At 42.4% G+C, this 27,631-nt stretch overlaps 1 protein-coding gene across 1 annotated transcript; it reads left to right on the top strand.

Moving 5' to 3' along the window:
• rxrgb (retinoid X receptor, gamma b) lies at positions 1-26,005 on the top strand. The gene is given in 12 exon segments (XM_061238609.1): positions 1-157; positions 16,712-16,950; positions 20,326-20,473; positions 21,664-21,843; positions 22,791-22,888; positions 22,890-22,935; positions 22,938-22,954; positions 23,687-23,816; positions 24,190-24,322; positions 25,255-25,346; positions 25,496-25,601; positions 25,735-26,005. Coding segments are annotated over 12 exon segments (1,401 nt in total). The 5' UTR covers positions 1-93; the 3' UTR covers positions 25,883-26,005.
• Positions 26,006-27,631: the final 1,626 nt, after the last annotated feature.

Genomic DNA, 27,631 nt, shown 5'->3' with positions numbered 1-27,631 from the left:
GTTCTCCACCCACCTCCTGCCTCCTCCCTCATGTGTGTCCATCGACGGGTGTCGCAGAGTCTGTCTGCTGGAGCTGTCGGGCTTTGAGGGGTTATGTGGCACCCAGGCGAGCCCCCAACCGGTAATAGTGCCCCCGAAGATGCCAGCTACAGGCACTGTGAGTAGCATACTCATGCCAGACTGGAGGCTTTTCTCTACCTTGAAAATAAGGCAGAAAATTGTTGGGTTGTCAAATCTATGCTTAGTTTTTTCATTTTCCTAATAGTATTGCATTGCTGTCCCGCCACTCTAGTTTGTCTTTCTGTTCCTATTTACTTTAGTGTGCTTTTTCCTTTCTGTTTTGTATTTTAACAAATATATGACAATACTGGTATTTATGAGTGGAACTGAGGGGCGGTTGAAGTGGTGTGTTGTGCTGGTTTTCTGAAAGCAAATGGGCCACTTTCATCATAGCATGTGGAAAAGCAAGTTTACCAGTTTGCGATTTGTCATGTCCGTGTCCTACTCATGGTCCTTGTGCCATTTTGCAAATGCAGCTCTCTCTAGAAAGCCATTTTACCCTTTATTCTCTCTCTGCCTCTGATGCGCACTTAATTCGCCATATTCCCCCCTGCTGATAATTAATACGCGAAAAGCTTATAATTTCCCAGAACTGTGGTGTTTACAGGGATAGTGGCCATGTCCCTGGCTGTGTACCCAGTGCCCTGCCTGGAATAGGTTCTAGTGAATGGTATGGTCTCCAGCTCTGATTGTAATCAGGGATACAAATGACAGAGGCGCCCAGGTGAAGGCTAATCTTTGGGACAGTCTTCCTTTCTGTGCCCCTCTTGGTTTTACATTAAATGGGGGACCATTGAACCAGGAAACCGTAGTCCGCTGTCCCACATTTACACTGTGCAGGTGCTGTGTCTGCTTTGAAAGGCCTTTTCTCATTAATAATGATGTCCTCGCCATGTCCACCCCACAGCACGAGTTCATCTGCCGCAAGCACAATACAGCTGTTGAAGGATGTGCTTGTGTTTTAGCAATCTGAATGCGTGTCCTTGCCAGTAATGAAAATAGGGGCCTATGTGATGTTTTCTTTGAAGCAGGAAGTGGATGTCTGGACCTGTCCCTTCTGTTCCAACCCTGTTGTATATGAATATGGGCGAATCCGTCGTGACTGAAATTACAAATTGGAGAGTTTTGTGACAAGTTAGGATTAGGGTTATATTGTATTTATTATTATGTTTCAAGGTTTTTGGCTAACTATACTAGGCCCTTGTTTGACATGGATATATTGTCAATTCATCTTTAGCTATGTGCTTCTTTGTGCTGTCGTGTGACTGCCATTACAAAAAAATGGACATGCTAAAATCTAGTCGGCTTTGATTCAATATTGTCTTCTCTACTGGAAGTAGAAAATTGCATCTAACACAATGTAAAGACTATATCTCAGTAATAAACACATAATAATAATAAATAATAATCTGGTAATTACATGAATTTAGCATGACTGACGTTACTGTGACTGAAGTTGCAACTTGTCCACTTACAATAAGCTGTCCACAAGCCGACACTTTGCATATCTCTGTTTGCAGCTTGGGTTGGCAGAGTTAAGTATAAGAGTTCTAAATGGCATGGAATGACTAATGTTGCTTACCGTAAATCCTCAAATTGTGTCCGGGGTCTTTTATTTACTTAGGCTGCACAAAGCACAGGCCTTTATTTGGGGCAGGCTTGTATTTGAGGCAGGCCTTTCTTATTAGGCTTCTGTTGTAGAATTTTATTCTTAGAAATAAAGTAAAAGGCTACACTTAAAGTGGGCCAACACTGTTCCACACTTCCTGTAACCGTTCAGAAATCAATTAGTGTAGGCTAATCGGGAAACACCGTTTGGTAAGTCATAGTGTCAGTCTTAACAGACTTAGTTTATTGCAAATATTCTCAAACACAATAGATCACATAGAAGTCCAGAATCCATAAAATAACAACTTGCCAGACACGCCTTCATGAACAATAACAAATTAGCATAGATAACAGCACGTTAAGGATCTTTTTTTCCTAAAGTGCGTTTTATTGTGAGGCATGCGTTTCGTTTGGAGCAGTATACCGGTAGGCTATCAAAAGATTTTCGCTTTGGTTTGGGATTCATTTTACTTTTGGACTGTTTGGTACTATTGCTAAATGTTGGGACTGATGGGCACTGAAATCTGGGGGGTATTTGATGGTTCACTGTTAAGTTTTATGTAGTTGAAAGAGTGTCAGGATTTCCACCCGTCTGTTTATTGTGAGCCAAGGAAGCTAACACTACATGGAAACCTTATTGCGTAGCCAAGTAGCCTAAATTGAGTTAATTTTTTATTTTGCCTGATTTACTTTTTATTAAATTCGTAGGCTGGAATGCCTTGCGGCAACAATTGTGTTTAAATGTATACTGCTTCAGCCTTTGGCAAGCTACTTAGAAGCGGGCGGCAAGCGACTGGTAGCTTGAGAGCAACGTGTTGGAGACCCATGGTGTAGGACAATGACTTTTCATTGGCAACAGTATTAAACCAACCAACAATATAAAATATTAAGAAGAGCTCTTTTATTTAATTGAGTTAAATTGAAACAACAATGTCTTCTAGTGCTCATGGACTGATAGCCCTACTTGTAGGGAATATTACCCCGGCTTGTATTTGGGGGCCGGCCTTTATTTCTTCGAATCGCCCACGCCCCCGGCTATTATCCGAGGCCCGGCTTCAAATAGAATCCCGGACACAATTTGAGGATTTACTGTAAATTGTAAACAATTATATTATTCCAAACACTAATTTCACTGTATGGCACAGCTCCACTGCAGGCATCAACTTCAGTGATTGCCATCAGACATCGCTGAGGGAACGAATCCATTGCAATTAATGACAGAAGATCCACTGTAGCCATCCCGTCACGTTCAATGGCTGCGTCAAAGTTAGATAATCGCCAAAGTTAATTTCTCGATGGTTGACGCCTGCGTTCATTCCATATAGGGAATTGATTTCAATGAGACATGTAGTTGTTCTGTTGTTTTTTCTTATTTAACTCCATACAGATTCAGTGAGTGGCTATTCACATCGGCTATGTGATCTTGCACATATTACATGTGTCGTGAATGTGCACAGGTACCTTTAACATATTTGCTCCCTGCCAAAAGCACAAATGGATGACGAGCACCTTCTTATTGAGGTAGAAAAATTAAAATCTTCTGTACAACCTGGCCGATTGTCTGTACATTGACAAATTAGCTGAAGTTCGATGGCTACAGTGGAGCCGGTAGAATATCAAAATTATGGCTGATGGCGATGGGATGGTGGAGCCGTGCTGTTAATGACGAAGTACTTAGAACTAAAAATTTCAGCACATGTATGTTGGAATAGAACACATAATAATTATGAATAGCAGGCAACAAGCAATATGAACATAACAGAAAATTTTGGCATGTCACTATTGGAATACAATTTCCAACATCCAGATGAGGTTGTATCTACTGATTTAACGTTTGTCTTTGTATATAGAGCTTTAATTAAATTGTGATTCTTTTTAATAACTTCAAATAAATTGCGTGACTGACATTACATATTTCAGCTCCGTCCCTGTCAGCACAAATAGTTGACCTGGACTTTTGTTTGCTATGGATAAGTTCCTTATAACCTCTAGTAAGAGAATTATGAAAGGCACAAAAAAATCTTGATGCAAGGCTATGCAATAAAATAAATTGATGTTTTTTGTGACTGATGTTACATGTGGACTAGACCAATCTTTGGGGCCATGTACTGCAAAATTTAATTCAAACTTTATCTTGACAGATGTAATTGTCGTAAAATAATCAATTTACTGTGATCTTTAGGAAAAATTTCATACTAAAGGCCAGTGTGTTTGTGTGTTTCTAAGGACCGTTCAAATATATGGACAATTCCATTCTTTGTGATGACATTTAAGTGGCACTTATTTGTAGGAGCCACAAAAATCTATCAAAGCATGTTGGATCAAATCTATCATTTCCAGTAACTTTTAGGTCTTAGTGCACCAGTTAAATATTTTCTCCAATAAATGTTTGTTTTTTTGGTACATGTCCACCTTTTGATGGATTTGCCCATACTTCACTGGAGGCATTTCACTAGCACCCTTCAATACTCTGTTTCTCTCTCCTTACGCATGTGTGGTCACGTGACCTCATCGAGAGAGGGGGGCGTAGAGGCTGGCGTGCGCAGACAGGAAGTGACCGGAGGCCCTGTGCCCGATGTCGCCGTCAGAGGTATCTGAAGGAAGGGGCAGCAGGTGAAGGCCAACAGTGCATATCATCACTCAGCTTAATATGGGTGACATGGAGCCTTTCCCTCCGTTTCATCGGGTGCTGATGAATGCTGTCAGCTCCATCTCGTGTTCCTCATGTTTACCGCCCCTCCCCCCTGCCAGTTGTGGTGTGAAACCCTACTGCCGGCTTTGCGGCGCTCCCAACATCTGACCTATTTAATCTGTGGGCCCAATTAGAGGGCTCTGCATTCCCCCTGTCTTCACAGTACTTCTCACTCCCTTGAAATCATTTTTGGAAGCATTGGGGCTCATGCAAGAACCACTCGTATGAACAGATTTGTTCTTAAATCGCTTTTATTTAAGTGATTCACCAATTTTCTCATACTTTCTTAGGTAGGAACCAAATTTACAAGTGGTCTTACCCTGTTGTACGAATCAAGACAATAATGCCTGTTGGGCCTATATGTTTGTGTATTTTTTGAAAATGGTTCCAAAGAACCCTTGAACTAGATAGTTTGACAGGGACAATGGTTCTTTGAGAGCTTTCACACTTCACACCTACGACAGAGGGTTCCATAAAGAACTGAAAAGGGTTCCTCAATGGAGATGAGCTAAAGAACCTTTTTTTTTCTGAGCGTGTATTTCATATCTAGCTGCAGATTTCTGTCCACACTAAAAAAATTGACCAGAGAGCATGGAAAAACCTGACCTTCACTGGCAGGACTCCGAATGGATGTCTTCACAGGCTTGATCCATGGATGGTCCTGTGCCTGATCCCTCCACTGCTGCTTCTGTTTCCGTGAGCTTCTGGAAAATACGACTAAGGGAATTCAGAAGATGTTTTGAATTGTAGATCGAAAGATCATTGCATTTACATAGCACTTTTCTGGACATCCAAAGTGCTTGACCGAGATGAGGACAAAACCTGCCTTACCCACCACCAATGTGTAGCGCCCACCTGGGTGATGCACGGCTGCCATTTTGCGACCGAACACTCACCACACCCTAGCTGAGGTGGAGAGAGAGAGAACAATGTTTTTGCCAATTCAATCGTGGGATGATTAAGTGGCAGGTTGAAAGAGCCAGGTTTGAATTTTACCTAGGCCCTGGGGAATCCCCTACTCATTACATTACTGTACATTACATTGCATCTAATTTGGCTGATGCTTTTATCCAGAGCGACTTACAGTTGATTAGACTAAGCAGGAAACAATCCTTCCCTGGAGCAATGCAGGGTCAAAGGCCTTGCTCAAGGACCCAACGGCTGTGCCTTGTGGGTCCCAGTCATGTACCTTCACCACTACACTACACTCTTTGCAGAGAGTGTCATGGGATCTTTAATAGTACAGTCCATCAGGACCTTGTCTCATCTGCAAGGCATCTCCTATAGCACAGTATCCCCTTCACTGTGCTGGTGCATTGGGGGCATTTCAATCCGAGGGAAGCTCGCTCCCTACTGGCCCACCAACAGAACTTCAAACAGCAACTTAGTTTTCCCAGGTCTCCCATCCAAGTACTAACCAAGCCCACACCCTTTTAACTTCAGCCATGTGGCAGGGGCAGGGCACGTAATGTTATGGTTGCTGGATGGACCTCTACAAGGCACAGGTTTGACCCTTGGAGGCACACTTGGTGATGTCTCCAGTTCACCAGGTTGTCCAGGGACTTAAGTGGTCTCGGGAATGCATAATGGATTTTCTGTAAATAACAATGCCCATGGCTTTGCTAAATACTGTACATGAGCATGCCAGTGGGGTAATGCGCATTAGACAGTATTTCTGTATTGTGTGAGCTGACTTACCCTTTTGCATTGTGGAGAATGGTGTTGGTATGGAAAGATTAGTCCGAACCTGTCTTCCAGCTTCAGCCATGGGTATTCCATGGGCTATAACCGGATCCATAATAATGGCTCTGATATCATTTGGTATGACTGGTACGCTTGCATCCCTGCTGAAGTGCCTGTCCCACTTCGGGTTGCCACACATTCTGGTTTTCCCAGGATTGTTCTCTTTTTTTTGAGCGACTGCCCCAGAAAATGACTATTCTTTCCTGGAACGATTCGTATTTTTTGTACTACTAAATGTCAGAGTTCCAAATAAAACCGGATTCTTCTACTGCTATTCTGTTTTTTCCTCTTTACGTTTAGACATCCAATCCCGTGTCTGTAAACAGGTAAAAATGAGTAAAACACAGATGATTGGCTATATGCCTACACTTCTTTTTAATTGGTAGCAGAAATACGAAAGTTTACCTTATCACCTAGCAAATGCTGCACGGGCTGTCAGTCTGGCTGCATTCACTTCAACGACCCCACCGTGGGAAAGTTCAGGTAGCTACTAGCCTAGAGGTAATCGCCTAATACTTCTGATTATTTTATTTTTTTCATTTTGTCGGTTTTATAAAATGCATAGGTGCGGTAATACCCTCAGAAGAGGGGAAGAACCTATGTTTTTTTATTTTAGTTTGAGCCTCCTTTTTATGAATAAACGCACCCTTGATTGCTTAAAACTGGTTGCCACAGAGTGCATCTACGTCAGGACAAACTGTTAACATAGTATATTTGCAAATATAGTTTAATGCCCCGCGTCGCACGTCAAATGTCCCGGTTTTTCACAAATCAAATGGCAACTCTCCCACTAGTCCCACTCTTTGTCTCAAGTGCAGCCTCTTCATTTGGTTCCACTGTCATTGCCTGATGAAGAATGTATGCCACCTTTATGTGTGATTTAGGACTGACTGGTCAATTTAGGATTTTGCAATCATACATAATTTTTGAACCAAGCACAATGAAGTCAATGTTGTTCACTGATGACATATACAATTCTGCGAAACAGTGCAGTGGATTTGCTATTTGTGGACAGAGTTGAAATTGATTTGGCTCAGAGTTCTGCAAACAAGCTTGGTGATAATGAGGGCAGTTTTTCGGTTTAGATGTCTGACTGCCGTTTCTAAAAATGCCTTCATTTTAGAAATACTGCAGTGTGCACTCAGGTGGCTCATACTAACTAACTGAGTATGAGGAGTCGGAATCCTCCTCGCTTTTGAAGTTAATGGCATTTGCTCAGGCTTTTATATCTGAATTCAGAAAGCCTATGAATCCAATTACACTGCTTGCCTTATTGCATTATTTCAGCTCTCAGTACTTTTACTTAGTGTGGTAATCCCTTAAAGCCAGGAGCATCAGGTTTATAGTACATTGCCTTGAGAATTTTTAATTATGGGAGTAATGCAGCTTTTTGTGAAAAGACCTGTGAGAATTTCTGTGACTTCCTTAACAGCTAAGCAGGATTCTTGGTTTCGTTGCCAATTAGCGCCAGCATGTTCCGTAGCTGAAACACACCGCAACATACTCGCGCATGTCCTCTCATTTTAGTAACCTTGTACAGTGCTGCGGATGCACCACAAGGCCAGGTCACTGATGGGCAGTGGAGCAGGGCGGCCCTCTGTGTGCGTACAGGGGTGGGGGGAGGGCGACAGCAGGGCTGGTTTGTCTCCTGTGTTCTTCCAGCCGTGGCTCATGCTGTTTTACCTGCCAATCGATCGTCTCTCTTCCCCCAGCCCCCTGGTAAACATCAACCTTCAGCCTTTCTGAGAACTGCAACAAGAGGCTTCCACAGCTGCTGGTACAGACCGTTTGGATTGCAGCGTTTGTTTTCGCCATTATTTGTGGTGAGCCTTATCTTTGGGCTGAAATGTTTGTGCCTCTCTGACATGTTGGGAACAGCCCACAGCCCAGTCTTTTCAGAAACGGATGGATGATCACCACAAGCTGGAGTGCATCTTGTCTGCTGTTGAAGCAATCATTAGATTAAAAAAAGAAGCCTTTTGGCTATTTGGAGTGGCCAGTCGCTCTGCAGCACTCTTTCCCATTTGGGAGGGCTGAACCGTGTGCTCTTCTGTAAATAGCATGATGTCCCCCCGCTGCTTCTTTGTACACTGTGGTCGACAAGTGGGGCTCACACAGGGCTCATTCCAATCACTTATGTTTTGTCTCCTTCTTCCTTTTTGTGTCCTTTCCTTGCTCCTAGCTCTGTCCCATCAGGGGAGGCATGGAAATGAAGAAAGATGAGAGGTGGATCCACAGGTCGATTGTTTATACGTTGCACATTCTGAAAAAATACTCATGCTTCCTTGCTCAACAAATCTTCTGGAACCTTCTGGCTCCTGGTCCCTAGCTCCTCGAAGGAACATTTCATGGATTGGAATGTCCTTAAAGGTGGTGGTCCTTGGTTGATTTCTGAGTTAGGCAAGGAACAAGGAGACAAGGAAGGATAAAATAAGCAATTGGAATGGGCTCACAGATATGAGATGGAAAAAGACCCTTCATGTGCAGCTCAACCACTGAAATATGACCACCTTATTGACCAACAGGGGTCGCTGGTGGACGATAAGAAATTGTTATCACAGCCGGCTGAACCCTCCCTCTCAATGCTAATCCAAGCCACAGATTGGATACCAGACCAGGGCTCATCTATACACTGGAACAGTGCCTTAACCGAATGAGCCACCCAGCAGCCCTTGATTTCTTTTTAAAAATGTTTTCTCAACCAGAAGGCTTTTGTGGAAGGGTAATGGCAACCCGCCTGTGGTCCCACTTACAACAGAGAATTAACTGTAAAGCTGGAATTAATTTCGTTTGACTCTAGGAAAATTAAAATTTTCTGTATCCTTGGTTTCCATGGAGACTATTAAAATAATATCTAGTAAATTGGAAGAATTAAGCCTTATACTGTTGTTATTCTGAGTTTTAATCACATTATCTGATTTGTCACGCTAGCATGTGACTGCTTGGCTATATTCCAGACAAGTTAATTCCAAGTCTTCTTAACTGATATACAGCTGTTACAAAGGTGCATTAAGGACACGGCAGTCTACTGGGCCAGGGGAAACCATGTGACCACTGCCAAGAGAACACAGACAAATTACACATTGTGTTTTCATTATATACCAGTCAAATTCAGTACTAAAAATTGTTGCGTACAATCACACATGCACTAAAATAACAATGCAGTGTAGTCGATAGATAATTTTTATTGGCAGGCACAGTTATCAAGACTAATTTGCTTTGAAGACCGGTGATAATAATAGTAATCCTTTTTAGAATAGACGCCCTGATTAGATTTTTCCATGCTATGATGCTATGAAAGCTATGATAACCAAACATGAACAATGTCCATTACATAACAGAAGTCATAGCTAATATATATATATAATATAATTAATTTCCCTACTAGCCATACAACAGTGTTTGAAACTTTAATTATTTAATTGTCAAGCAGATGCCCCTTCCCCAACAACATACATGTCCTACATTTGCATTTAATTATTTAGGCTAGGCTTTTACTTAAGCAATTTAGAAATTACTTTGCTTTAGGTTATTACAGTGTGGCATCCCACATTGGATTTGAATCCCTAACCTCCTGGTTCAAAGTCATTTCCTTCACTATAATGCTTTGTTTTGTCCCGAAGACCTTTGGCACAGCCAGCCAGACTGGCCGTGACCTTATATAGCATCTGGTAAGACAAACAATGGGGACAGTCGTTCAGCTCTGAACCTTGCATATTGAGTTGCTTCAAGTATAAAACCGAGCGTTTCTGTACGTCTGCAGTGTGCATTTCACATGCGTGCACAATAGAAGTACCACGCTCAGCCTTTTTGCTGGAGAGGAGCAGTGTGAGAGAACACAAGCTGCAGTCGTGTTTTATGATATAATGTTACCGGCTTGTCGGGGGGATTAGAGGCACATGTGTAATCAGGTCTGGTTTAATGTCTTCATTCCCGGGACTTAGGGAGGAGGCAGTATCTGACTGGGACAATGGCTTCCCCCCAGCGTGAGACAGCTGGCCTGCCGGCAGATAAACTCGTTGGCGATACTTACCAGGGATAAGAAGATTTACTGCCACGATTGATCAGACATCAACCTCATTTGGGGAAGAAATTAATGCACATTTTGTGGGTGTGGGGTAGGAGGGGCTTGGTGGGGGGGGGGGGGGGGTGTGTATGGGGGGAGGGGAACGGTGGGCCAGACCTGCCCCATAGCACGAGTGATGTTGTCTATGATAATCACAGTTCTAAGTATCTAAGTACTTCTGTCTATGGTTTCTTAATTGCTTTAAAATATACGTAAAAAAAATATTATTATTATTTATTTTTTTTTTTTTACTGTCGGCAGCGTCCAGGCTTTTATGGTGAATGTGGGCATTTCTTAGGATTCGCACCTCCCTGGCTGAGGAAGCTGGGTACATTTCCCACAAGGCTGTGCTGCCTGCTGCTGCTGCTCTTTTTCCCTGCTAGGCTACAGTCACTGGATATTATTAGTTTCTGGGGCACAGGCTTATTGTATTACAGCACGCTGGTGAGCTCCTTATATTCAGTGATCAACAAATAAAGAAAGGGTGTTTTTCTCATTCATCTTTTTTAACCTATTTAAATAATTTAGTTGTCTTTGCATTTATTGTGCCATTACCATTGAGGGGGTGGTGTTCCATGTGAACGCTCGAGAGGGCTATCTTAGAACCAGGCTGACTCCTCTGTGAGTGTTGCCTTGCTTGGCAGTTTCTGTCCTCTCACAGAAGCGCCATTGTTTTTGCTCATGTGATGCTCAGGAACCTCCAATGTGCCAACAAGAATACCAGTGGTCTATTAGTTATTATTTAATGTCATTCAAGGGCAATTTTTCCATATTTAATGTGTGCAACATAAGAAATGTGAAGATAGGTCTACTCAGTGCTATAGTGGCTTATGACGGCGTTCATTTATTGTTTTTGGCACCACCAGCTATGCGTTGACTGGATAATTTTTTTTGGGGGGGGGGGGGGGGGTCCTGTTTTTCTGGAATTGTTCTAATTAATTTGAAGCTCCATGTCAATATTTATTTTTAGTGATAAGGGAAAATATTGATGGGAGAAGCTTCCCCTTGAATGCTGATATGGCTTTCTTTGAGGTACGTGGCATAACTGACTCTTCAGGTAGGACCTGTTGGTCAAAGGACCCCAGTGTGGTTCCAGTGTTAGGAAATCATGGTCATACGGAACAGAAAGTTGGATACAGATCGTTACTTCAAACATGAGCCTGTATCCTTGCCATTAAGTTAATAATAACTTGAGTCTCTTAACCACCACACCAGCTGATGAAACAAGAGCTTCCTGACTCTATTCCCTAAGACAGCTGAAATAATTGTTTGATGAGGGTATCAGTGAAAAGAAGGACTTCTTAAACCGTAGTATTAATGATCATGTTTGTATCGCCCGTGCTATTGTTAGCCCTTCACATTCGCTTGTGACAGTCTTGGACTGTTACCGTGGAAATTCTCTCTCCATCTAGGCCACGCACCCTCTATCCTGTGACCTCGGCTACCACCACAAGAATTTAGCCCGCAGAATTTCAGCCCACACGTTTGTGTTTCTCTGGGCTGACGGTCAGCAGCTTTCGCCTCTGAGCTGGCCTGACGCCCGAGCAGAGAGCTGTCCGTCGCCATGGCCTGTTCAGCGGAGGGTCCTGTTTCCTGCTCTGTCCACGCAGCGACCGTGAAAGCCAGGCCAGACACTCTCTTTTTTTTGGCGTAGCTCTCACCAAGGCCTGGCTGGGAAGTTTAGAGCTTGTTGTCTGCTCACTGGGAGGACTGTTCACCAACTTTCAGCTGTGTTTTTGGGCCATGCATGTGCACGCAGTAGGACATTGCTTAAAGAAAATCAAGTGACTAAGTGCTGAAAAACCAGGTTGTACTTTTCTGCCAAATGCAATAGATACTTTAATGGCAATGACAGTCAGGGAAGACCATTCTCATCGCAAGTATTAATAATGGCATCAAAATATGTTATTATAAAGGAGTAAATGGCCTCAATCTGTGGTGTAAATAAAATTGTGTCGAATGCAGCTAATATAGCATGTGGACTATCAGGCCAAATAACCCTGACAGGAACATCTACAAGAGTAATTGTTATTCCCCTGGCCAAATACAATGTTGTCATCAATATTTCATTATGAGTGCTGTAGCTGTGGAGTGCTGAAATGTATCGGGGTCTTTCCATGCAGTGATCACAATACTTGTAGCTCATTCATTTCAGAATTTTCTAGAATTGCATGTTTAAAATTTATTTAAAAACTTGCTTAAACAAGCGCTATTTTAAATATCAAAATCCACCTTTGAGCTCTGACCTGGCAAAGGTCAACCCAAAGGGGAAATGTGACCTTCAGAAGGAAAGCTGCACAGCGAGCTTGGTTTCTATGCTGCTGTGCATGCTGCAGATTAAGCACATTATGTGCGGGGCCCTCTGACCGCTGCAATGGCTGAGGAAGTGAGGAGTCACATGGCAGGCCTGCGGATGTCAGGGGAGCTGCGGTTGGCAGTTGGCACAGTGTGTTTTGTGCTGGGAGGGTGACTGGGCTGTTTGGTTAAAGAGCAGACTGAACACAGAGGGTTAAGCTGCTGCCTGGCCCCTGCTGTTCTCTCTCTCCCACCATTTTATGTGCTGCTGTTTGAGGCGCAGGTGTTTCTCCTCGCTGGAATGTCGGAATGTGACATTTAGTGGGGAGCAGTGGCAGGTTATGGCTGTATGTCTAGTGAGTGAGTGTGTGTGTGTAATGTATATGTGCGTGTGTCTGTGCTTTCAGGTTCCCTTACTACTGTGTAGGGCTGCTCCACTGTGCATGCATGCGCGCACGCACACGCGTACACCATAGGCACACATTCACTCATAATCACTAGCTGCTTGTGTTTCCCCATTTAACTAGTGCCTGTACCCTCACCGAAGGGGGCCATGGGTGTAGTAACTTGAGCTCTGGACCCAGAATGAAAAGAATGCAAGGGTGAGCTGTGTGTGAATCCAACATGTGCAGAAGTAACATGTATGCTAGCCACCACAATTAGTGCAATTGGCCTGGATAGGGAGTACAGAGCACATATTTCCTGTTTATCTAAAATGCCATGAATCATCCAGTGCTGTGAAAAAGTATGTGCCCCTTCCTGATGTCTTCTATTATTGCATATTAGTCACACTGAATGGTTTCAGATGTTTTGACAAAAGGGAACCTGAGTAAACACTAAGCATTTTTTACTATTATTATTTCATTTATTTAATGAAAAATGTTATCAAACACCCACCCATTTGAAGAAGTAATTGCCCCCTTACACTCAATAACTGGTTCTAGCATTCAGCATTACATTACACTACATCACATTTACTTGGTGACGCTTTTATCCCAAGCGACTACAAAACTTGGCGTCCCCTGATGTCACTGGTCACTTAGGGTGCCATCATCCAGGCCAGCGCACTGAGGAACATGCTGTGTAATGTGAGAAAGCTCTGGGTGGCTGCAAGCCATTAGGATGAGTTCACTCTGCTTTGTGTAAACGCCACATTCCATTACCTCTCTGATGGACAGATCACCTAAATGTGTTTTTCCATATAAATGCCAGACTGACATTTTACATTTGAAGGGGGCGTGTGCATGCGTGCATGCATGCACGCGTGTAACACTTGAGAATTAGCAAACAATTTTTCATTCAGCACCAGTAACTTACGTCAGGGATAGCCTGAACAAGTACTTGCCTTTTACTTGACCAATGACCATATGACCTATGTGGATAAAATAAAATAAATAAATAAATAAAATAGTACTTAAATAATCATGCAAAATATTTCACCACTGCTCTGATTGCATTGTGTATCATCGGCAATAATTTATTCATAATATTCTGCTATCAAGTATACACTGTCCGAGCACTTTATTAGACTTATTTTTAGACTTCTACTGCTGTAGCTTATCCACTTAGAGTTATGATGCGTTCTGTGTTCAGAGATCCATCTCACTGTTGCAATGTGTGGTTATTTGCGTTACTGTCACCTTCCTATCAGTTTTGATCAGTCTGGCGTCTCATTAACAAGCTGTTTCTGTCTGCTGAACTGCTGCTCAGTGGATTTTTTTGTTAGTTTTTTTGCACCATTTTTTGCAAACTCTAGAGACTAATGTGCATGAAAATCCAAGGAGGTCAGCAGATTCTGTGATACTCAAACCACCAACTGCCACCAATAATCATTCCACAGTCAAAGTCACTTAGATCACGTTTTTTCTTCATTCTGATGGTTGACGTGAACATTAACTGAAGCTCCTGTCCTGTATCTACATGATTGTATGCATTGCACTGCTGCCATAATTGCATGAATAAGTAGGTGTGTAAAAAAAATGTTCCTAATAAAGTGCTCGGTGAGTGTATGTTATAGATGAACCTCTATTAGTATAAAGGCTTTGTTATGGCCTGGCTGATACTCTGATCGAGTTTAAAGTAGGGGTGTGACTTCTAAAGGTTACTTCGCTAAATGTTTTGAAAAATTAAAAACCTTTAGGAAAATCTCCACACAGTTAAGCACATTTTTTAAGCACCAACGTAATTAAAATAATTTATAACCACATCATTTTACAGTGTCATGTTTTCACTGTAATTTTCATAGGTTTGTGTTTAAAAGTATTAGTGCTGATCTGGTGTCTGTTTTGACAAGTTTCATAATAAAATTATGTGCAACATAAATGTATTGTGTTATTGTCAGTTGGCATATTTGTGGCAAGCAGTTATTTTTTATCAGAATGCAAGTAAGTTAGTGTAAAACACTGATTTTGTAATGTTCTGCATTCCAAAGACACAACATTCAGCATTACAGTAGTGTGCAAAAATGGGGGCTGTTAGTACTTTGTAACTCCTCCTCGGGCAACTATAACAGCTTGTAACCAGCTAAGAGTCTTTCAATTCTTGCTTTTGGAGTTTTTCCCCATTCTTCTGGCAGAACACCTCTAGCTCAGAAATATTCTTTGGTCTCCTTGCATGTTTGAGATCTCTCCACAGATTTTCAATAATGTTCAAGTCTGGGGACTGTGGTGGCCATTCCTTCAGCAGTTCTTATTTACAAAGGCTTCACCCTTTTTTTTCCCAAACATACCTTCTTTGGTGGTGGCCAAAATGTTAAATTTTGGTTTCATCAGTCCAAAGCACATTGTTCCAAAAGGCTTCAGGCTTCTCAATATTTTCTTTTGCATACTTCAGACACTTAATTTTGTTCTTTCTTGCATCTCTGCCATGTAGGTCTTTGTTGTTGAAAGTACATTATATTGTTGTCCTGTGAACTGTTAGACCTGTGTTTGCTACTCTTTTTTGCAGCTCTTTTGCAGGGATTTGTGGGTTCTTCTTAGCCGTAACGAGTAAATTACCTGGGTCTGGGCCTTAGTAATACATTTTTTAAATAAAAAAAAGAATAATCCTAAAGCATTCCCAAACTTTTGCACAGGGCCCTTTTCCTTTTTTTAAATAATTTATAAACAGTAAATAATGTAAATAAAAAGCCGTCTTGCTTTAAAATTTGCAGAAAGGTCTCATGTTTAGAGTTCATGTTTGCTTTCGATCACATACAGATGTTCCTGCACAAAAAAAGGACAAATGTTCCTTGATCAGCTCTCAAGTGATAACATGTCAACTTGTGTGCGTGGCAAAAAAATCAAACTGGCATTCCTTGAAATGCTTTGCAATGAATGTAAGAGAAAATTTATCATATGACACAGAGCAGATTTCCGAAAGTAAAGTGAAATGCGGGACAATGGGACAATGAAATCATGTAAGGTATAAACATCTCACTGTGTCTGTGAGTGACAAGCCGTGTAGTAGCCTTGCTATCAGCTCAAGCCCAACAGGATTAGGTTCTTGGCAAACATTGAAAATGTGCAAAAAAAAAAAAAAAGCTTTGAAATGTGACCACAGGAAAACATTTTTTGACTTCCTTATTCACTTCATATTTTAACAGTTTTTTATCTTGTAGAATATACACTCAGTGACTGCTTTATTAGCTATTTATTAGACCTATTTTTTTCCTCACTTTTGCTGCTCCCATCAATTTCAAGGTTCGAAGTGTTGTGTGTTCAGAGATGCTCTTCAACATACCACTTTTGTAACGTGGTTATTTGAGTCATTGTCCCCTTCCTGTCAGCCTGAACCAGTCCAGGCCTTTCTCCTCTGACCTCTGGCATTTTTCCCACAGAACTGCTGCTCACTGGATGTATTTTCTTTTGATTGCTCTGATTGGGCATACAGCTTTTACTTTAGCTGCTACTTTGAGTAAAAAAGGCTTTGTCATGGCTGATTAATTAAGCGTCAGGACTGTGTTACAAGTTGCTATGTGTTGACATGAGATTCGCACAGCTCTATCACCCTAGGCCAGCTCTACTTGTTGGACCATGATCACAGAATTAATTTCTCCCCTGGTGGGATAGTAGGATCCCCTGTGCAGCATGGCAGAAACCAGGCAAGCCTGGGCCCAGTCACGCAGCGGGGAGAAGGTGATAGTGGGAGATGGGCTGGAAAACACCCTCGGCCATAACGGAATGCAACTGTTTTATTTGAACCCCGTGGTGTTGAAAGGGCTGTCGCTGCTGTCTATCCTAACCTGCTGTGCTGCCTTGCCTTCGCAGATTCCTCGGGTTCCATGAATTTGCCTCAGCCTCAGATGAACTCCATAGCGCGACACCCCTCCGTCATCAGCACTTCAATCAACCCCTCCCGACCCCTCCACTCCCCAATGAGCACAATGGGCTCCCCCATGAACGGCCTGTCCTCTCCCTACTCCGTCATCTCCTCCTCTCTGGGGTCCCCCCCCATCTCCATGTCCTCCACGCCAGGAATCAACTTTGGAGCGCTCAACAGTCCGCAGGTAGGCGTTCGTCCTTCAGGCTGCTAACGGTGTCGGTGCGTATTTTCCATTCGTCCCTATAGGTTTTGCAGTTGCGGATTTGCACGCTGTGGATTTTCCGCCCTCTCTCTCCCCTTGAGTCAGTGCGCAATATCAAGCGCGGCTATGCTAAGGAACAACGTTTTTTTCCCCTCAGCTAAGTATAATGAGGAAATGAGCTGCAGATGTGGAATGAGCAGGCTTGTTTACATATATGCAGCTTTCCAAGTGTTTGGAATTCCACCAGTTTGTCTGTGTACCACTGCTCTGAAAACAAGCTTCTACCCCTCTGTGAACTCCGTGCCGAGGATCTGATTGGCTCCCGCCGGAGCGCGGTCCGCCTCAGGCCAGACTTAAGCCTTTAATTGATATCAGAAGCCGCCATTAACGTGGTGTTAAAACCCAGGTTACGTGGACTCACCCTACACCCCCTGAACAAGGAAGAGAGGCGGGTCTGAGAATCCCCAGCAATGAGCAGTGGCAGGGAGCACCAATGGGACAATGCCCCCCCCAACTAATGGACCTGTGTCCTGATTCAGCTCTTCAATACCTTGCTGTGCTGCTTGTTCCATGAATTATCTCTTTCTATACTGGGCTTCACAGACTGCCAGATTCGTGAACTGCCCCAAGCAGTATAAACACTGAATCTTTGGTATTTCTGGCCCCTTTTGTAGATCTCTGCTTTCTACTTGTCTGCCATGGTAAATAATAAAATGGGCTGTGTTTTTTTGTCCATGGGTGGGTCACTCACATACGCAACATTGCCTCACTGGAGCCACACCAGGGAAATGGGATGCTCATTTAATGGTGACGGCGACCCACCCCCTAGCCTTTGCCCAGAGGGTTGTAGTTCCTTCAATTCAATCTTAAGAATGGAGAGAGACTTCACTGAGCTTTCAGCTACAGCTATCTCATGCGGTGTCTTAGCTGTGACACTATGGCTATCTCATATAGTATCTATGCTCTATAGTTCTCAGCTACAGCTTTTCCGTGTGGTGTCTTTGCCATAGCATTTGCAGCTGCAGCTATCTCATATGATATCTTTGCCGTCGTGGGATTTTAACCTAACATACCATGGGGAATTCAGTCCACAGGAATGTAAATGAACTATATGAAGTATTCAGCAGAGCATCCACAACGTACCGCTGATGTGCTTGGTATGAAACACGTGGCCCGGAGAGTGGCAATATGTAGGTCACTGGTGTTCAAGGCCACTGCCTCCCCCTTTTTCGCTGCTGTTCCATGTACTGCAACACTCACCTTTTCCAAGCAGAGCTGGAAAAAGACCCAAAGAATCCGTCTGCCAACCTTGAGATAGAAATATGGGAACACAAACGCACGGACATTGTTTTTGGCACGGTGCTGCTTGCATTCAGCTGCTCATTTTCCACTTTAACAGGATGCTGGTGTTTTCCTGCTGTGATAAAAAAATGTTGATATTTAGCTGTGTGTGAATGTACGTGTGATCGGAAACAAACAAATTTCCGCCTGATTTATCAAACGCACGTAAACACAGCTTTTTTTCGTATCCACATGTCTATGTTGATAAATACGAATCAATCGTTAACAAAAAGCGCATGCATAGAACTTATGATTAGCAAAAACGTATGCCCTAAAATACCTTATATGGATCATGGAAATTAAATTTCAGGCAATTTACAGAGATGGCCGAGAAAAGATGAAAGAACTTCTGAACTTTCTGAAATTCTGTGTGGCCTACACATGATTTACACATGATACACATGACTATGTCCTACAGTGACTTCGTAGCCTCTTGTCTTTGCGAACATTAAAATGTATATTAAAACCTATTTCGGATTTGTGTGGTTCGCCCTTATTGTTTGTTGTTTATTGTGTTGGACGAGAAAAAACTGATTGTCCTGTTGGAGGGACATAAAGAGCTGTGACCCACACAACGGGCACACATAACCCACAGAACCGGCTGTACAAAGACAACATCGAAAAATATATATTCTATTTGGAGTGCCGTCACCATCACAACATCTAAACGTGGTTTGACCCTAATTAGCCTACTAGTGTTTACACTCACTGAGCACTTTATCAGGTAGACCTGTACAGCAGCTTGTTAATGCAAATATTTAATCAGTCAATCATGTGGCATGAACTAAACGCATTAAAGCATGCAGATATGGTCAAGAGGTTCAGCTGTTTTTCAGACCATATGTCAGAATGGGGAAGAAACGTGATCTAAGTGACTTTGACTGTTGAATGATAGTTGGTGTCTCTAGAGTTTGCAGAGAATGGTGCGAAAAACAAAAAACATCCAGTGAGCAGCAGTTCTGCAGGCAAAAATGCCTTGTTAATGAGAGAGGTCAGTAGAGAAGGGCCAAAGCTGACAGGAAGGTGACAGTAATACAAATAACCACACATTACGACAGTGGTATGCTGAAGAGCATCTCTGAACACAGAACACCTCAAACCTTCTACAGCAGCAGAATACCAATAAGTCTAAAAAAGAAGTCTAGTAAATACCTAATAAAGTGCTCACTGAGTGTATATAGGCTATGCAAATGACCGGTGTAAAATGTGGTGTGTTGTCCTGCTCCTACGTGCTGTGAACACACGGGAGCCTGCATGCAGAGTAAAATGGGGGAAAGCCGTGGAATGTCAAGGCCAGGGAAGACCAAAGCTTGGGGAGATATTGCAAGTTCCACATAACCTGTGGTTTAATTTAACCTGTGGTTGTTTGTAATGTAGATTTAACATCAGCATATCTATATTGTCAATTTAAACTAAACACAGACTTGTTGAGATGGATTTAACCTGAGCATTTTCCTCATTTAAATATGACCAAGGCTTTTTAGAATGTAGATTTAACCTGGAAATATTTTCAATGTAGATTTAAGCCATACATTTTATGTGGATTTAACCTGCATATGCTTATAATGTGGACTTAACCTCAACATTTTTATAAAGTAGGTGTAACCTGGGCAGTTTAAATTGTATAATAAACCTGGAGTGTCTTATAAACAGTATGAATCGTGGATAACTGCTTTTATGTTCAAAAAGAGTTTAAACAAGCAAAGTGTTTCCACCAGTTCAGTGGGAAATTAGGCTGGAAGCTGCTTTCTCCATAATGAAGCTGATGCCATCTACTGGCCCTGAGCAGCAGTACAACCTGTTTGAGGGTGAACCTACTTAACACACTAATTTCTGCAAACATTCAAGCATAGCAGAGACCGTCACACAGAGAGTAAATGATCAATGCCACAGTCACTTGTGAATCCACCAAATGAGGGAACGACCATGGCTTGTCAGCTTGTCTAACTTCTGAATCGGCAGGAGGTAAGGTGGAAAAGTGGAGGTCTTTCAGTGCTCTGCTCTCCTGTCCACCAGATGAATTCCATGAACAATGTGAGCAGCACAGAGGACATCAAGCCTCCCCCTGGGCTCACGGGCCTCTGCAACATGAGCAACTACCAGTGCACCAGCCCTGGGTCCATGTCCAAACACCTCTGCGCTATCTGTGGGGACCGTTCCTCAGGTAACGGGACTTCTTTCCTCAGCGACTCCACTGCCTTCTAAAAGTGAAAACACTCATAGAATTTCCTGTACGTTTAATGCATTATATTTGTGCAGTCTAGACCTATGCACTCAGTGAGCACGTTATTGGGTCTTTATTAGACTTGGTCTTCTGCTGCTGTAGCCTATCCACTTAAGTTTGATGTGTTGTGTGTTCAGAGATGCTCTTCTGCATACCACTGTTGTAATGTGTGGTTATTTGCATTACTGTCATCTTCCTATCATTTTTGACCAGTCTGGCCATTCTGCTCTGACCTCTCTCATTAACAAGGCATTTTTGCCTGCAGAACTGCAGTTTCTGATATACTCAAACCACCCTGTCTGGAACCAACAATAATTCCATGGTCAAAGTCACATTTCTTCCACATTCTGAAATTTTGTCTGAAAAACAGCTGAACGTCCTGACCATGACTTTGTGTTTATGCATTTAGTTGCTGTCACATGATTTTCTGATTAAATATTTGCATAAACGAGCTTGTTTACAGGTTTATCTAATAAAGTGCTCAGTGAGTGTATTATACTACAGTGCAGTCCTTAAGTATTTGGACAGTGGTACAGTTTTTGTTGTTTTGGTTCTGTATTCCAGCACATTGGATGTGACATGAAACAATGAATAAGAGGTTAAAGTGCAGACTGATATCTTCTAATTTGAGGATATTTACAGCCATATCAGGTGATCCGTGTAGGATAGGTCTTTTTTTTATTTAAAAAAAAAAAATGTTTAGTATGTTTTTGTAAAGTAATGTTTGAATGCGTAGTCCCCCATATGCCCCCATTTCAGGGCGCCATAACATTTGAGACAAATGGCTTCACTGTTTCTGTCTGATTAGTCAGGCTTGCTTCATTGGTGAAGTTACTTTCAGTCTTGATTCTAGGCTTTTACTAGTCTGCTACTGGTCTTTGTCAATACAAGGACTGGAGTTGTGCCTATGAAAGCCAAGGAAGCCATTATGAGGCTGAGAGATAAGAAGAAAAAAAACTGCCAGGCCGCTGTTTGTTTATTTTGGTAGGCCTAGATTAATTAAATTGTAATACATGTATTGTAAGGTAAGCTAGTCAGTGTATTCATTACAGTTGTGTTACTTTAGTATCACTAGCCTGTGGGTAAGTGGTAGGGTAGTGAAAGAAAGTGCTGTTGTCTTTCTGTGGCAGGGAAGCACTATGGCGTGTACAGCTGTGAGGGCTGTAAGGGGTTCTTCAAGCGGACCATCAGGAAAGACCTCACCTACACGTGTAGGGACAGCAAGGAGTGCCTGATCGACAAACGGCAACGCAACCGCTGCCAGTACTGCCGCTACCAGAAGTGTCTGGCCATGGGCATGAAGAGAGAAGGTGAGCTGTTGAGAGTTTGAGGGAGCTGATCAATGCCAGGCTCGATGCCTCAGCTAATAGCAACAGAACCACTGTAAACATTGAAAAGAGCAGCCACGCTTCTGCAGAATGTGCAAATTTTTGTTAATTTCTATTAACAACCACCACGGGTACAAGCTTGTGTTCATAAAGCTCCTTTCACTTAACATCCTATGATTGCTTTGCTGATCCTTTTATTAAAGATCCCTCCTCTGTGATGTCTCTGCTCTACACTGCCCCCCAGTGGTGGAATGAGCTCCCCACTACAATAAGGACAGCCCAGTCACTTTCCCTGCGATACTCTGCCATAGACAGAAATACTCCTGTTTACAACTTTATGCTGCCTCTTGGTTCCAACGAAGCTGAACTCTGAGCCTTTAGGGCTTAGTATCCTACATTTAACACTATGTTCTGAAACCCTGCTGCACAAATGTGTTTCAAAGTATGCAGTCCATATAAGTCTTGATTGATTTAAAGCCTCAGCATTGGCATGAGTGGAAATGTGCTGTCTCTGTGTCTGATACTCAAGAACCGGTTCAGTAATTTGCCTTTCCATTGTCAGATAGGGCTAGGCTTTAAAAGCCAGTTCTTCGACTTTGACACACACGGCTGCCAAACCCATTACAATTAATGCTAGGTCACACAAAGGTTATTTATTAAAAGTAACGCTATGAGACAGGTCATACAAAGGTTATTTATTAAAAGTAGCGTTATGAGACAGGTCACACCAAGGTTGTTTATTAAATGAGTGCTATGAGACAGGTCACACCAAGGTAGTTATTACATACATATGATTATTATTATTTAGGCCTTTTGTGAATGTAATTCACGGTGGTTGTTTTTATCAACGCTGCTGAGTTCACAGTGAGGGCAGTGACCTGTGGGCCCTGTGTTTTGAAGCGACATGTTGACATGGTGTGTGTCTTCAGCTGTGCAGGAGGAGAGGCAGAGAGGGAAGGAGAGGGGTGAGAACGAGGTGGAGTCCACCAGCAGCTTCAATGAGGAAATGCCGGTGGATAAGATCCTGGGACGCTGAGCTGGCCGTGGAGCCAAAGACTGAGACCTATGTCGACGGCAGGCACCCAGCAACTCGGTGTGAGCGTCTTGCGCATTACAGCTCTCTCTGAATGTTATGATGGCTAGCACTACACCTGGGCATGTGAGCTGTGAAACAGACACAACAAACTGGCCACTTTACTGAGCCCCTGTATGCGGTGCTAGAGCTGCAATTGGGTGTGTGTCGAAAGATGAGACACAGCACACTATGAGCTGTATTATTGATCCTACTGAACACTGGCGTGGTCAGAATATATAGCTGGCAACGGTACAGTGCCAGCTATATATTATCAACATTACCGAACCCCTGAGTACTGAATCTACACTGACACAACGCGGCATACTATGTATCGTCAATATCCTTGACACTTTAAAGATCTGACAAAATCAATACCTCAACTCAACATATAATAAATTAAATTAGTCAAGCACCAGTCTAGAAATATTTACCACTGAAACAAATGAGTTAACTATGTTAGTGTACCATCACATTTTACATTATTACTGTTATCTGTTATATTCGAAGTACCAATTGAAGTCACAATCAGTAAGACACATCTCTCACAGTATGTTTAAGCCTTATGCTCTCTCTCTCTCTCTCTCTCTCTCTCTCTCTCTCTCTCTCTCTCTCTCTCTCTCTCTCTCTCTCTCTCTCTCTCTCTCTCTCTCTCTCTCTCTCTCTCTCTCTCTCTCTCTCTCTCTCTCTCTCTCTCTCTCTCTCTCTCTCTCTCTCTCTCTCTCTCTCTCTCTCTCTCACTCTCTCTGGCAGACTAATGACCCCGTCACTAATATTTGCCAAGCAGCAGACAAGCAGCTTTTCACCTTGGTGGAATGGGCAAAGAGGATCCCACATTTCTCTGAACTCCCACTGGATGATCAGGTCATTCTCCTACGGGCAGGTACGCTAAACCACGCACTCAGTGGGTGATCAAAAAAGCTGCATGAAGTAAATACGACCACCTTTATCCCACTGCTATCTTCATTTTCCAATAGTGAAATAGTGGGCTCCAGAAGTGGACAGGATTATGTTTTGTGCTATGAAATGTTCACAGTGGATTCTAAATGAGCAAGTAAAAAACTTGTTCCAGTGATCTCTTCATGTTAAAGGCTCCTATGCTGCAGAAAAGGTGTTACGGGAATGGTTTTGGTCTCCGTTGTGCATAACCGTAAGGGACCGGGTCTGACCGCAGGGCGCGCGTGTGTGTGTGTGTGTGTGTGCATGTGTGTGTGCGTGTGTGTATGTGTGTGTGTGTGTGTGTGTGTGCTTTTCAGGCTGGAACGAGCTGCTCATAGCCTCGTTCTCGCACCGCTCGGTCACGGTGAAAGATGGGATCCTCCTGGCCACCGGCCTGCACGTCCATCGAAGCAGCGCCCACAGCGCAGGGGTGGGCTCCATCTTCGACAGGTCAGCCTGGCCCCTCCCCTCTGCCAGTTCCCTGGGTCATGTGACTCTTCTCTTTTTTTTACATAAAGGTCTATTGTTCCCTTTCCTCCCAACCAGAAAACCACATACAACCAGACGAGCACACATGACTAAACACACACACGTGATGATTTGGCACAGGGCTAACATACAAGGGATTGTCAGGGCCCTCATATTTTGGATTTAGACAATCAAGACAGTATGATCTTAAACTCATTTTAAACATTTAACCAGACCATGTGTGAATTTTAAAATAGTGAAATTTGTCCACATAGAGGAGCTATACTTCTCCTTTATATACACTCCTGTCTACCCCTGTCAGTAAACCTTTTAGCTGTTTTGCAAAGTGATACCCTCAGGCTGCTTTTCAGTGACACAGTGAAAGTCCAGGCTTTACAAAACTACAATAGGGTCAGGATAACTTTAGTGATAGGAATATTACAGTTGTTGTGAACAGCAGCCACAGGATAGATATAGACTATTTTTATCTACTAAATCAAATAATAATAAAAATCATGGGAAAATGGGCAAACAAAGTGAATCTGTGGCAGAGATGGAGATGGTGAAGGCCTGTACACAGATATACTGTAAGAACAATTTCTCTATTACCTAGAGTAATGGAGAAAAAAATTATGGAGTCACAGGAATTAGTGAACTTTGCTAGCCAATATCTCCCAGATTAACAATCTGAGACGAGCATAATTCCAGGGGCTTCTTATTAGGCCAGATCAGTTTGCTAAATTTAATTGTAATCTGTGACAAAAGTGTGTTGAGTTCACTTGGAATTACCAACTGGCATGGTCTGGATTCTATTTATGGATAATATTTTTTAAAGGATATAAAAGATTGATAAAATGCATGCAGATTGTAGTGCCTATGTTAAAAAGAATATTTTCCCATTGGTTCCTTGGCAGAGTCCTCACAGAGCTGGTGTCCAAGATGAAAGACATGCAGATGGATAAGACGGAACTGGGCTGTCTCCGGGCGATCGTCCTCTTCAACCCAGGTCAGCTTGTAGAGGCCTTCCCATTCCCAGTGTTCAGTGTGCTCACACTCCTGTTGGATGAATATGCTACTGTATGATCTCTCTCGCTGTTGCTTCATAATGACTACCCTTAACTGTATCTTAATGGTGTAAATCTATGTTCTTTGCAGATGCAAAGGGTCTATCGAACCCACCTGAGGTGGAGGGCTTGAGGGAAAAGGTTTATGCATCCTTAGAGTCTTACACGAAGCAGAAATATCCTGATCAACCAGGCAGGTGGGTGTTGTATACTCACATTCCCCGATCTTTTAAACCACTTGCTGTTTTCACCCTTCATACAGGTAATTCCATGACTGCTCTGAGTACAGTATTAATTGGTGACATTGGTGGTTTCTTCCTTTTTCCTCAGATTTGCCAAACTCTTGCTCCGCCTGCCGGCCCTCCGCTCCATCGGGTTGAAGTGTCTGGAACACCTCTTCTTCTTCAAGCTGATTGGAGACACTCCCATCGATACCTTCCTGATGGAAATGCTTGAGGCTCCGCACCAGATCACATGACACAAACTCGCGCTCTTTGTAAATAATCCCAACCCCATGTAATTGATATAAAGATAAAAAATTACGTTGTAAACTACATATTTTGTACCAAGCACAATTATTAATGTGAAAATTTGTATGGGAGAGGGGATGGGGTGGGGTGGGTGGGTGCAGGGGGGTTAAAAGTACACTGTCAAAATGAATTTAATAGAAATGTAAAAGATTATTTTCTCTTTTTTGATGTAAATAGATCATTCCAAATATTCAATTTAACAGCTCCCTTATACAAGATAAAATCTAATTTTATTAATTGGTAAATGCAGAAACTGTCACCACCTTTGAAAATATACAAAATAATTCTGTCAAAATAAAGTAATTTAAAAAAATATATATATATTTTTTTCTGCATTATTTTTCCCTGCTTCGAATACGATGCATAAAAGAAAATGCTTCAATATCCACACTTTCGTAATTTGACCACTAGATGGCACAGTTTGGAAAACAATAAAAACGTACTTCTACTAGTTATTATACTAATTACCGTCTTTGTAAACCCGAAGGATGGCAAGATTATACATGTTGAAAAGATTGAGAGATCATCCATTCTATATAATTATGAAAAAACAAATAAAAGTTGCAGTTGACGGTAGAAAAGACTCATGTACCACAAGTTTCACAAGCTATGCCTGCATTAAGTAAACGGTAGGCTATAGACGTGGCAGTACTGTAGGAGTCCCATCCAGAAGCCTATCCGTCTGTAACAACGGTTTTTTTTGCAGAAAGTTTATGTTCCGGCTTTCTCCATGACGACATGAATGGTACCAGTAACACCAGATTGGTGGTGTAACAATAGTGAAACTGGTCCCATCCATCAGAATGGCATCTGTCAATGAGGCTTGCTTAACCTCCCATGGCGAGCCTGTTCCCCATTCTCATGCACGCACTTAGGCTTCTCACAAGTATTTTCATGCGTGAATCTCATAAATTACACCGCAAAACTAACCTCTTTATTTTGGCCAGCTATAAGATAATTCACCCTGTTTTGTCATTACGCTTACAGCACCATGTTTCATTTGGGAGAGTTCAGGTATCTAGTCACATTGACTATTATAATAGGCCCAAGTAAGGGCCCGTATGCTTTTGTCACGAGTGGTTCAGTCAGTCGTTGAGGTTTACATTCTCCTATGGTATAGGCTACATCGACCTGTGTAAGTAGGTTACTGAACTGTCGATGTTTTGGTGAGGGGGAAAATCCATATTTCAGCTACAAATAATGAAACATCTTTACCTAGTTATTTTTACTTACTAAAACAACTCGCGAGGAGATTTCAGAAAAAACGAGCATTTAAAGTAAGTGCTGAAGTGTCATATTTGAATGGGGCGCGATAGCTACTTTTAAATTGCATCAGATTAAAAACTGGCTATATAACTTTATCTCTCAATTCATTACACTGGCTATATGCAATATTTGTGCTGTGTCTGCAATACTGTACTTCAGAGCACTGCAGTTAGTTTTTACCCATAGGCCCTGGAAGAAGGATGCGGCCTGCTATAATCTTTTATATTCTATATGTAGGCTAGGCCTATACATCAACGATTGAAATTTGAGTCAATATAAGAGTAAACTAGGCCTAGACCGGGGAACCAACCTTACACTTTTTGGTTTTCGCTTAATGAATATATATGCACATATCAGAGAACATATATTTAATCCGCAAAGACGATACATGTCTCTGCTATGATTATAGAGCATTCGTACTACAGTTCTAG

This window comes from Conger conger, chromosome 4 (genome assembly GCF_963514075.1).
Source record: "Conger conger chromosome 4, fConCon1.1, whole genome shotgun sequence".
Taxonomy (NCBI): domain Eukaryota; kingdom Metazoa; phylum Chordata; class Actinopteri; order Anguilliformes; family Congridae; genus Conger; species Conger conger.
Note: the sequence above shows the minus strand (reverse complement) of the source record. Positions and strands in the feature narration are given on the sequence as shown.